The sequence below is a fragment of the Acanthopagrus latus genome, chromosome 15 (assembly GCF_904848185.1).
Source record: "Acanthopagrus latus isolate v.2019 chromosome 15, fAcaLat1.1, whole genome shotgun sequence".
NCBI lineage: Eukaryota > Metazoa > Chordata > Actinopteri > Spariformes > Sparidae > Acanthopagrus > Acanthopagrus latus.
In genome coordinates this window covers 5,201,556-5,213,616 of record NC_051053.1, presented here as the reverse complement: position 1 = coordinate 5,213,616, position 12,061 = coordinate 5,201,556, and the positions used below count along the sequence as shown (strand labels likewise).

General features: G+C 44.3%; 1 protein-coding gene across 11 annotated transcripts in view; it reads left to right on the top strand.

Annotated features, from left to right (window-relative positions):
- Positions 1 to 12,061, top strand: part of zmiz1a (zinc finger, MIZ-type containing 1a) — a 108,255-nt gene that overhangs the window by 87,151 nt on the left and 9,043 nt on the right. For 9 of the 11 annotated variants that reach the window (XM_037124131.1, XM_037124128.1, XM_037124129.1 and 6 more), the window contains 6 exons: positions 1,600 to 1,635; positions 8,091 to 8,226; positions 10,660 to 10,774; positions 10,890 to 11,110; positions 11,217 to 11,418; positions 11,550 to 11,831. In XM_037124131.1, coding sequence (XP_036980026.1) covers positions 1,600 to 1,635; positions 8,091 to 8,226; positions 10,660 to 10,774; positions 10,890 to 11,110; positions 11,217 to 11,418; positions 11,550 to 11,831 — 992 coding nt within the window. The remainder of the gene's footprint in view (positions 1 to 1,599; positions 1,636 to 8,090; positions 8,227 to 10,659; positions 10,775 to 10,889; positions 11,111 to 11,216; positions 11,419 to 11,549; positions 11,832 to 12,061) is intronic. The other 2 variants (XM_037124130.1, XM_037124132.1) reach the window with 1 other exon arrangement.

The following is a 12,061-nucleotide window of genomic DNA, read 5'->3' as shown; positions in this document are numbered from 1 at the left end:
AGTGCCATTTATCCATCTAGACTTAGGTGTGAGTAGCTGAAGTTTGAGGAAGTCTGGCATCTCTCAAATATAATCGAACGCGATGACACTCAGCTTGTGGCGCTCAAAGCATCAAAAAATGAATTTGAAAACCTTCAACAGCAGTGTCTCTTTCCGGAAGACATGACCTGCATCTAAAAGATAATCTACAGACCTTGCTGTGAGTGCTTTTACGGAGGAACCATTTTCTTTTCTGTGTAACAACGCAGAAGGAAGCGTGCATCTACACATGAACGAGAAATCAGCTAAAGTTACAGCAAAGCCGAAAGGACGCCAGCAGTGATTACATGTCACGCTGAAACAAGCCTCTTGTCCATGATTGGATGCACGCATCCATCTGAGGGGTTGATATGCTGAAGTTTTGTAGACAGAAAATAGATTCTGCAGGGAATCTGGTATGCTTTATTTTTTAAACTCATTTTCAGTTCTTTTATTTACGATTATTTATCTTTGGCGTAAAACCTGGGAAAACTTTACGCACCATTCATTTATTTGCTAATTCAATTTAGAAATAGACATTAAAGGGTAACTCCACCGGTTTTCCACATTAAAGCGTGTAGAGGTATTGGGGAGTACAGCAAATGTGAAACAAGTAGTATAAAGCCCTTTGTGGCTCCAGAGGAAGTTGCATGTAAACTGGGAAATTGCCGACTTCGATGTCACTTAGTGGCCAAGTTGCATTGTAGGTAATGTAGGTGCCGAGATTTGCATGGAATAAAAAAGGAGATATCTCTTGTTCTGCAGGATTGATTTTGATCATTTGTTTTTGCAAGTCCAGACGTGTTATAGCAATGGAATCTAATCTAATCTGGCCAGTGGACTGCTTTTCAAATCCAGCCATCTACCCACAATGACCCACTGACCCACAATGCAACTTGTTTAATTTATCAGATCACATGCAGCTTCCTCTGGAGCCACAGTCTTCATACCACTTATTCACATATGCATTAGTGCTCCCCAAGACCAGTAAACACACTTAAATGAGAACTATTGCACGAGTTACCCTTTAATTAGTATGCAAAGGACATGAGCCTCGTATCGTAGTGCTCGGCCTTGTTTAACAACCCACATTGCAGCAAATCTCAATCATGCTTAATTTGGCTAGACACAGCCCACAATACCCGTGTGTCTTCTACATTCACTCAGGAGAGGTGGACCAAAACAGTTAGATAAGAAAGGAAATTGATGATTTTAGTTTATAACACAAACAAGCTTCAGAACTAGAGTGCGAGAAGTAACCGTGAATGAACAATATCGGTGTTGCAACCACTAGTGTTGAAGGATATGGGAAAAAATACCCCCAGAATACCCCAAGCCACCACTGCTACTAAACAATCACAGAGCAAACAGTTAATTCATCAAAGATATAGTGCAGAAACAAAAGGGCTTTGTGTTCTCTGTGGCCACGCACGACATGAAGACCCCACATCTCCCACCCGAGCTCCGACATTCTGCACCTCTAGCCGGATCCAGCCGTCATATGCTGCATTATGTTTGGTGTATTCATGCTGATTCTTATAACTCTGCCCCGTTTAAAAATGTGTAATTTGAACCCCACAGAAACCAGCACCTGCAGGAGATGTCAGAGTGACTCAGGTAGAGCTACCCTCCCTTCTGGGCTGCAGCATCTCTTTTGGCTTGTAACCCACGCACATCCCGGGGAGGAGGGGATCTGCCCACTCCCTCCATCTCCACCTGTCCTCTGTCTAGCATCCTTTCATCCATCCTCTCTCTCCCCTCCCCACTCCCCCCCCACCCCCTCCTCCTCTGCCCTTATGTCTGGTGTACTGCCAGAGGTCATGGATGAAATTCTGTCAAACCAGCCCGATAAGAGAACCGCTTTTTACCAATGCAAATGAGCAAAAAAAAAAAAAAAAAAAAAATTAAAAAATGGAAATTTGAGATAATTAAATAGAAAATGACATATTTTAAGTTTGAGGCTGTTTCAGATTTGGAATATTGTAACATGTGCGAACAGTTAGTTACTTTAAAGGCCTGGTTTTGGTTGAGTGCGATCGCTGACACAGAGCTGTCTCTCTGCAGGGCACGTTTGAGTTCTTCTGCCTCCAAGCTGTTGAGACTAAAGCCCATTTGATATGCTCTTCTCTTGGAAGAAGTTGGCTGAACAGAGCGGGGGCAGGATGGGGGATATCATTGACTGCTTAAATGGCTTCCATTACACTTCTGCAAAAAGCATGACTGTATTTTATTTTATTTTTTTTATTTCGCAGTATTATATATCCCCTCCATATTTGTCTTTTGCATAATATTTTGTACCCACACAGCACAGACACTACCTGCCAGTGTTTTTACAGACTTCTGCTTATGATATCTATTATAAATTGCTTCTTTTTATCATCCCACACATTGTCTCAGAAGGCTTTTATGTTTAGTGCTGCGGTGTTCATGCTCAGGAAGTGTAATTTTTCATTTAGTTTTCTCTCCTTTGTCTGTGTTGTTATCACCAAAACTACATTAGAGCTGCATGCACGGTATTATATGTCTCTATTAAAGCCTGGTGTGACCAGTTATAGTCACTGTAGGACCAGAGGTGATGTGAGGATGCTCAGTGCGAGGGCAGGGATTCCTTCTGAGCATTTATCTCATTCACTGAGAGTGATTGTATCTTGCGCAATTAGCAGGATGCTCCTTCAGAATGCCTCACAAACTTTGTGGAGCAAACAAACTTAGTTAGCTATATAACTGAGCCTCCCAGTTGCAAATGAATTCATGCACCTACAAGTCAGATCTTCTCTCTCCACTTTTACAAAGCACAAGTTTGTTTTGTTTCCCTAGAACAAATTCAGGAACAAAAGTGTCACTATGATGAACGCTTTGAAAACTTGACGCCAAAACTCATCGTCAGTTTTGTCTGTCAGATAGTCTAATTCACCAAAAAGATCAGGACAGGAGATGATTCTTCTTTTCGTCTTTACTACTGGAGTTCTGCCTTTTTCCTGTGTCCGCTGCAGGGAAACAAACATATGGCTGTAACTGTTTTTGAGAAAATCCAGTCGAAGCAGTACAGGGGTTTGGTTTGGTACACATTGCCGTGGTCATAGACTCTCTCTGTATTCTGCTGAGTCTCTTTGACTGACACCTGTGTCTGTGTCAATGTAGCTATATGCTATATTTACATGTACGTGAGAATTAAACAAGATGGCGTCTGTGTGTTTTGCTGGGTAACATGGTTTTACATTAATGGCATCCTGAGTGAAATGTCACTGACCTGACAGCTGACATGAATGTGAATATATTATTTACTCTTTGATTCTGCAGCCTCTACATGAATAACATTTTGTTGTTCAATTAAATATTTTACACGGACATTTTACTCAGATTTAATAGAATAGTTATTTCTGCACTTTGTCAAATTGAATTGATTTGTGTCTTACTTAGTAGTGTTAGAAACAACCCAATCACCAGAATAAATGTTGGCAATACAGATTTATGCAAACCATAGATATCTTGCAACTTGACTTTTTCCTTTTTGACTAAGTTATGTTGTGTCAATGCCAGGATTGTGATCTGGTTAGATAAGGGCACAAAATCCACTTGGTTAGGGTTAGGAAAAGATAATGTTTTGGCTGTGGTCACCTCCTGAGGTCTCCTTAAAAATATCATTTGGTTTTGACAGTAACATATTGAAACAGTCTTTCACTGGCTTGGCAGCAGTATCGCCAGTAACTCCACCACCATCCCCTCCACCACTCCACATGACAGCCAGTTCATGAACATGTAATGTGGATGTGATATGTCACATTTTGCACTGATATCAGTATAGTACATAACCTTTCAGTGTGTGCACAAAGATTTGGTTGGACTGTTTTGGTTTTTTTTTTAACAGATGAGCCACAAATGTACTGACTGGGTGCAGGAGGGAATTAAACCTGCTCGCACCTGCTTGAATTTGTCATTTCACTGGGTGGATTTGACACACGCTGGCAAAAGTTGGGGCCTTTTTAGCGTGTTTTTCTCAGTTCTACAGGCTAAAATTAGGCGTTTCTCTGTAGTCATATAACACATTCAGTCGGGCGGTTTCACACCTGTGAACCGTCCAGCACAATGACAACTCCTCTGCTGCTGGCTGCTGCTAAAGAGCACAGCAGAGCACAGATAGGCGAGGGCGTCGCCTTCCCAAACCTTGCTGTTCCTGTCGCGCACGTGTGGCGCACGCGGGCCTTCGGTGTTCATCAGCAAAGTGGCGTCACCATCGCGCAGCTAACCGAATTATGTTGGACACTTTGAAAGAGTCCTAGAATCTCTAGATAGCAATCTGTCGTGATTTAACTGGCAAAATGATACGCTCAAGGGCTTTTACCGCACACAAACGCTCACACACACACACACACACGCGCGCTCTCACAGCGCTATCAGAGTTCATAGTAATTAGCATTGGGGTTTCCTTGTAAAAGAGGACTTGTACACACACTCTGTCATTAGTTAATGGGCCTTGCAGCCTGTTACCAGGGCTTATTCCCCCTCCCTGCTGCTCCCGGAGGGGCTGAGGTGAGGAGAGAACGAGCCGGGCCTCCTGCTATCAGTCACCCATACGGCATTAAATACAGCCTGAGTGAGGAGGGCCCATATGTCTCTGGGTATTACTCAATTAAAAGCTCCAGCTCTCTAGGAAATGGAGCTGTTCGCAGAGGTTCAGGACGAGTTTCCTAAAGAAAATCTGCCGTTGTTCTGTTCAGAGGACAGAACAGACCGCTTGTTAGGGAGACACGGACTGGGACTTGTCACATTTATCAGCCAGGGCCGTAGTCCCTTAGTGACAGGGAGAGTTTGAGATGCATACAAGCATGTTCTGTTTGAAGCTATGCATGGTGAGATTAGCCTAGATAAACTCTTACTAGGATCAGCTTCCCTCAGAGTAGCTAAGTGCTCCTTTCAACATATCCAACGAGGGGTGCCGCGTCTAAGTTGACCATGAAGTTATTTTCCATATTCAAACAGACACAGAGAAAACACAATGCAACATGTAAACAACAGACTGCTCTTCACATGCTCCTACAGGCTGGTTATCCTCAGCGTTGTTTGTATGTGCTCTGGGTGAAAACATTATTAATATTAGACCAACGACTCTAAACCCTCAGTGCGGGAGAAGGTGCCTTCGGGCAACACTGCCAGCTCCCGATAAGCTTGACGTAACATACTGTAGCTACTTTCTTACCCAGCTGTAAACTGTCATGTCAACGCATTATCAAAAATATCAAATAGCACTGACGTTCTGCAGGGCTGCCACTCGATCCGCTAGGTATCCAGTGTTTGGGCAAAGCAAAGCTCGCCATTTAACATTCAAACTGCAAGCAGGAAAACATCCTCTGTTTGAAGAGGAAGAACTAGGGAGAGATGAAGGAGGATGTTGACTTCATATTCTTGTGTTTTTGTTGACTGTGCCTTTGTCATCGGATCCTCTGGTTAGCGAAACATCTTAATTAATGACAGTTTAAACAGATGGATCAAAATAAGGGCTGCAGCTACTTATTATTGTCATTGTTCAACAGTCTGGCGATTACTTACGCGATGAAAATGCAAAATAATTACTGTAAAAGGTGGCACGGCAGTTTTAACCAAAGGTGACTCAAATAGAAGTAAACGGTACATTTGTTTGGGCGGCCTGGATAAAACGCCAGTGTCTTCTGTCATTTTGCACGTTAACACAACACATTTCTTTTTTGGCTTTTTATGCATGAACATTTAAGAGAAAAGAAAAGTCAGATGATGTGGTATAAAGTGCGAAAAAGTCCATGTTTCCAATGAGGTTTTGGGTCAGAGATTGGGGCTCAGGGTTCGCTAAGAAAAGGCTACCAAGTCGGCTGCGATCACACAGAAAGCCGACAGTCAGCCGATTAGATTAACCGTCGATAACTAATCAATAAATCGATTAATCGTTGCAGATTTAGATTCACAGCAGAGCTTGAAGTTCTCAAGGGAAAGTCTGAGGCTTGACTGAGAGGAATGCGGGTGAAAGGCGTGATAAGGCCTTTTAATGGTGAGTGAAGAGATAAATCGAGAGGAGTCTGGTAGCATAGTTGTGGGTGTGTGATGGTGTTGGCAGGGATTTTAACACAGGGGACTGTGAGGTGAAAAACAAGGTCGTGTACGCTGTACCAGGCTCGCTAAAATATGCACGTCGCCCCCGAGCGGACCCTCACTCTATTATGAATGACTCCTGGCCTTGGCCGCTTGTTGGATTTGGTCGCTCGTAGCCACGCTGATGTGATAAGTCACCACTGCCCTCTTCTTTGCTCTCTCTCTCTCTCTCTCTCTCTCCCTCTCTCTTTCTCCCTCTCCATCACTTGAGCTCGAAGCTGATCTTTAGGTCTAAATGGTGGGTTGCCAGTTGAAGAGACAGTCCCTCGGTGTGGAGGTGGTGATTTAGTGGGGAGATAAGCTCTCTGTAATGGCAGGGTGGAATAATTCCTCTTTAACTAGGAGGCTTGGCGCTCTCCACCCTCCAGAAGAAAATGTTACTGCTCCTCGCCTTTGTTCTTCATTCCTTTCCTCTCTTTTTTTTTTTCTTCTTTTTTTTCTGCTTCTCTCCTTTTTGTTTGTCTTTGTGACTCGGCACTTGTCGGATCAGACGTTATAAGGCATTAGCTTAAGTCATTTAGATTGGGTTACAGATGGCACGGGCCACTGGAGACTGGTGAAATTCAAACAGGGTTTCGATTTCATTTTGTGTTTACGACCATGTTTTTGTTTTAATTTCTGGTAAATTGCACTTTGGCAGGGGCGGGGGGGGGGGGGGGAATCAATTCAAGAGATTATATCTTGATGCAGAAAAGTTAATAAACTGAGCAAATCTTGACATTTTGATCACCTGTAGCGACTTTGTAAGACCGGGCTGTACCTGTTCCTGGCGGCTGAAACTACTGGAAGGCAAAATGAAAGGAAGTAAAAATGTGTTTGTGCTCTGCAGTAACTTAACGGTGGATATGGCATGTTTTAAAAGTAGGAAATAAACCAAGTACAGAAATTTAAAAAATTGCATCGCAGCTCTCAGAATCAAGATGAATAGACATTTGTGTATTTACGGTCTTCCACCGCGAACCCTCGCTATGCAGCGCCTAATTCAATGCCCCACACCAGTTTAAGCCTCAGAAACTCTTCTTCTCCTCTGCTTTGCACAAACCCCAAATCTGGTAACGGCACATCCTGAAAGCTTCTGTATCTGGGTCTACAACGCTAAAAATAGCATCTTAAATTATTTAATTAGGTGCCGAACACAGTAGTTGTTCTTTGGTTTTTGTTTGTCACGATAACTTTCTTCAATCAGCAGGCGGCGTGTTTAAACGCTCCGTCCAAGAAAGACGAGTCGATTTGCTTTTGAGAAACAAAGATAGCAGTTGGCGCGAGAAAATAAAGTAGTTGTACCCTTTTTTTACTCTCGACTCGACGAAGAGGATGAGAAAGGCTGCACAGCGTGATTTAGTCCTTCGAGATACGAGAGGTAATTTTAAAGTGCGGAAGAAAAACGTGGTAGAAAGTGGAAGGCAGTGAAGATAGCAGCGTTTGTTGCTTCCTACACAGATCGTATCTGTAAACCCCGATCACTCTGTCTCTGTCTCTCTCACGCTCCATTTCGGCCTCTCCCTCTCTGTGGCAGAAAACCTGGGAGGTCCTCCGTGCTGGAGAAATGATTTCAGTTTATATTTTACTCTGCAGGTAGAGATGGTGTGATGTAACTGTTGGGAAATCGACACAGGCAAATAATCAATGCAGGCTTATTGAGTTAGGCTGCCCCCTGGAGGCTCTAGCAATAACTTCAGGCTTCAGGAAACAGGCAGTGAGATCCAGGATACTGCACCGCTGAGCGATCTATTCGTTTGAGGCCGACGGTTAGAAAGTAAAAAACAAGATAGTCTAGTTGTTTTCTGCACGATCATTCGCACGTAGAGCCTTAAACATTCACCAGAGCAGACCCATGTTCATGCCGGCAAATGTGTATGTGTGTGTGTGTGTGTGTGTGTGTGTGTGTGTTTGCGTGCTGACGGGAGACTAACGCAATTTGCATATGTGTGTGTGTCTGTTTTCCCTCGCAGCCCTGCTGTCGTCGTGGTGCGAGGAGCTGGGTCGCCTCCTCCTGCTGCGTCACCAGAAGAACAGGCAGAACGAACCGCAGGGAAAAGTCCCCATGCAGCCCAGCATGAACAGCATGAAGCCCGGCCTCACACACAGGTCAGTGGGGAGCCTCCGACACATCTCCTGTCAGATGAACAAAGAGACGAGCTTATCGTACACTAAGCCACCAGACTCTGACTTCAGCTCAGGGTTACTGCTTTTTGCACCTTTACCAGTGAAATGAGGCTTTTCTTTTCCGTGGGTCATAATGTGTCCCACCCCCTAAAAAAAAAAAAAAAAGGGAGAAGTATCAAGGGCACAAAAACTGTAGAGCATAAAAGGAGTGACTCGTCTCGTATGAGTCACTTGCATTTGAATAAATTAGGTTAATATGGCTGTTTCCAGACGTTTACTCCAAGTTATTCCCCGTTGAATTTAGTTCAGGCGGATACTTGATACTCCCAGTAAATCCTCTTTATTATTCAGACATTTTTATATGATAATCAACATCAGACCCGGGCTACGTTCGTCCCACATTTACACAATATCAAAGAGAAAAACGCTCCCTGCTATAGATGCTACATGTGTGACTGCAGTGAAAGAATGTAACATAATACTGACGTGTACTGCGGTCCAGTTTTCACTTACTTTGCTGAGTTTCCATTTTCTGCTACTTTATCCTTAAACATGACATTATGGAAGCAAACATAGTACCTTAAATCCACTGCTAGTTGATAACTTTAGTTAATGGTTACCTCCAAGACAACATTCTGCATCAGAACCAAAATAGTGCTTTATTTATTTTATCTGCAGTCAAATAAAAAAGAAAAACACATTAACTCAAGTCAGAGATCATTGGCTAAACCAATGATTAGATGACCCCAGTATACATTATACTGAATAAACTGTATGACCACCAGCACTTACCCGGTGCTCAGTGACCCCAGTTCGGACTGTTAGCTGCAGAGCTAAGTGGGCTAACTAGCTGGTGGCACATAGCGGTTACTCTGGTGACATGTTACCCTCGATTTGTTTAGACAATGAATGAGGTGGCCAATTTTACATACTGCACCTTTAAGTACATTTGCTATCAGATACTTTAGGACAGTGACTTTTACATCATGCAACCTGAATTAAGCAGTTTAATAGACACCAATACAAACACAGTCTAGCGTCTATCTGTATTAATGATGTTACCTGTGTTGTTTTTGCAATTTGCATAAAATAACAGTGGGAAAAAAATCATTTAGAATTCTACCAACTAGGTTACACAGCAGTCTAATGTATGTATAGTGTTTTTTGTGAAAAATAAAATTACACAACAGGTGAATAAACAGACGTTAACACAACGCAACATACTTAAAATAACAATAACAGACAAGATGAAATACATGTTGGGTGGTGGCGTGTGTTTAGATGTGTGCTGTTGGTAGGTGTGTGTGTATGCGCGCGCGTGTGTGTGCGTCTTGGGAGATGTGGGTGTCAGAGAGGACGTACAGCAGAGACAGACAGAGAACAGAAATGTAAGAAAAGAAAATTACATGCTTGTGTGCAATAAATGATTTTAAATTATTTATGACAGACAAATTGGTACCTGCCACTATTTTCCTGGAGCCTTTTCAAGGTAGCCTTTTCTCTGCTTCCCCCCCCCCCCCCCGAGATGTTTAGATGATGCATTCTCACAAATTGTGTCATGGTTCGCTATAGTACATTTGAGAAACTGAGCGCAGCTTGTGGCTCTGGTCTTTATTAAGGTATTATCTTTGAATTCAGTGCTTGTGTATCGCGCACAAGACACACAGGATTTCCATGGGTTTGGAGGAGAGCCCGAGTGGAGCCGAGGTGATTTGGGGTGGAGCGACAAGCCGGCAGCGAAGGGAGCTGTGAAGTAATGTCTTTGGAGAACACTGTGTGCTCTCTCTCTCTGAAAGAAAGCTCGGAGTTAGCCAGCAGTCGTGTTTGCCTCTGCTGAGGATCATGGGATACTGTTGTGCCTTTATGAGGAAATATTGAACACGTCGGCCATTCCAAGAGCGAACCTCCGAGCGAAAACAAGCTGCTCTCCAAAAACAGCAGTTCCTTCCCACTCCACTGGCCACTTGCCTCTCCCCGTGAGGAATTAGCTTGTTTATTATATGTAACAGAATCTCACATTTTGCCCTGATGTTTGTTTTAATCTGAATGCTAAACATTCCAGCTGCTCTCTACCTAGCCACATCCAAAGGCTTATCAACAACTCAAAGAAATCGTTTCATCACATTTAGTTTTTACGCGTGTACGTGTGAGCATTCAACTCCTTATCGGCTCGTTTGGAGCTTCTTACTCATCCCGCTCGGCAGCCATTAGCGCATATCCTGGCTGATGAACGTGTTTTGAAATTGCGCGCCAAACGATTCAAATTGCCTTAACATTTTGGCCAGAAGAATTCCCAGATTATTCACATTTCTGGACTGATTTGCAACCCCGTCGGCTTTCCGTCGGGTCTTTTCTTGGCTGGTCCAAACTCCAAGTGACATCAGGCACATGTTCTTGTTTTGATCTACTTTCCAGTGATGGATCCTTTCCCTATGACTCTGTCCCCTGGCAACAAAACACCAACCAGCCCCCTGGGTCATTGTCTGTGGTTACAACAGTGTGGGGTGTGACCAACACGTCACAGAGTCAGGTATGTCCGTGCACGAACAGCATCCACTCTCTCGCTCAAAGGGATTATCTTCTGTGTTTATTCTACAAAACTAATGGATACTTTATTTCCCTGTGTTGTGCCCTGTTAAATCCAGGTGCTTGGGAACCCAATGGCAAATAGCAATAACCCCATGAATCCTGGAGGTAACCCTATGGGATCAGGTATGTCTGCCAGCGCAGCAGGGCTCAACTCACCCCAGTTCAGTGCTCAGCAGCAGCAGTTTCCAAACAAAGGAGGCTCCAACCAACCGTACATGCAGCAGGGCATGTACGGCAGGCCTGGCTACCCCGGAGGTCCTGGGGGATACAGTGGGAGGTAAGAGACTGGATACAGCTCTGTTTTTTAAAAAGAATCAAGCAGTGAATGTTACTGTAATAATTGAAATATGTGCTTTTTTTTTTTTTTTTTTTTTTTTTTACAGTTACTCTGGAGGTCCAAACGCTCCTCCAGGCGGTATGGGAATGACCTCCCACACACGTCCTCCTGGCGACTTCACTCAGCCAGCCGCCGCCGCCGCAGCTGCTGCCGTCGCTGCCGCTGCCGCCACTGCGACGGCCACGGCGACAGCCACGGTAGCGGCTCTGCAGGAAACCCAGAACAAAGATATGAACCAGTACGGACAGGTACGGTGCACACCTGCTAATAGGTGTTTACAGAATCAGATAAAAATATACACAGGAACCTATTATCCAACCACCCTCCTGCGATCCAGGCTAATCATATTAAACACCGCAACCTTCTGTTTTGCCTCCAGATGTGTTCGTCGTTCCAAATGGGCCCCGCTCAGGCCTACAACAGCCAGTTCATGAACCAGCCAGGCCCACGGGGCCCCCCTGGAGGCATGAATCCAGCCAGCATGGGATCAGCCATGAACAACCCCAATATGAGCGGGCCTCCCATGGGCATGAACCAGGCTCGTACCCCGGGCATGGGGCCTTTCGCCGCTCACGGCCAACGGATGCCACAGCAAGGGTATCCCGGAGGACCTCGACAGGGGATGCCCATGCAGGGGATGAAGAGGCCGTATCCTGGAGAGGTGAGTGGACCGATACTGTAATTTAAACAACACATTAAAGCACAGCCAGCACAAGGGAATACGCACTTTTTGCGCCGTGGTGGGCGAAGGGATTTATTCTCCCTCTTTTTCATCTACCGCAGAGTAATATGTGCCTCAAGATTAATATGATTGAGGAAGGTTCTTACCCCACCATATCATTCACATGAGACCAAGTTCAATAAAAACTGATGTTCTGTAAAAGGAGCGAG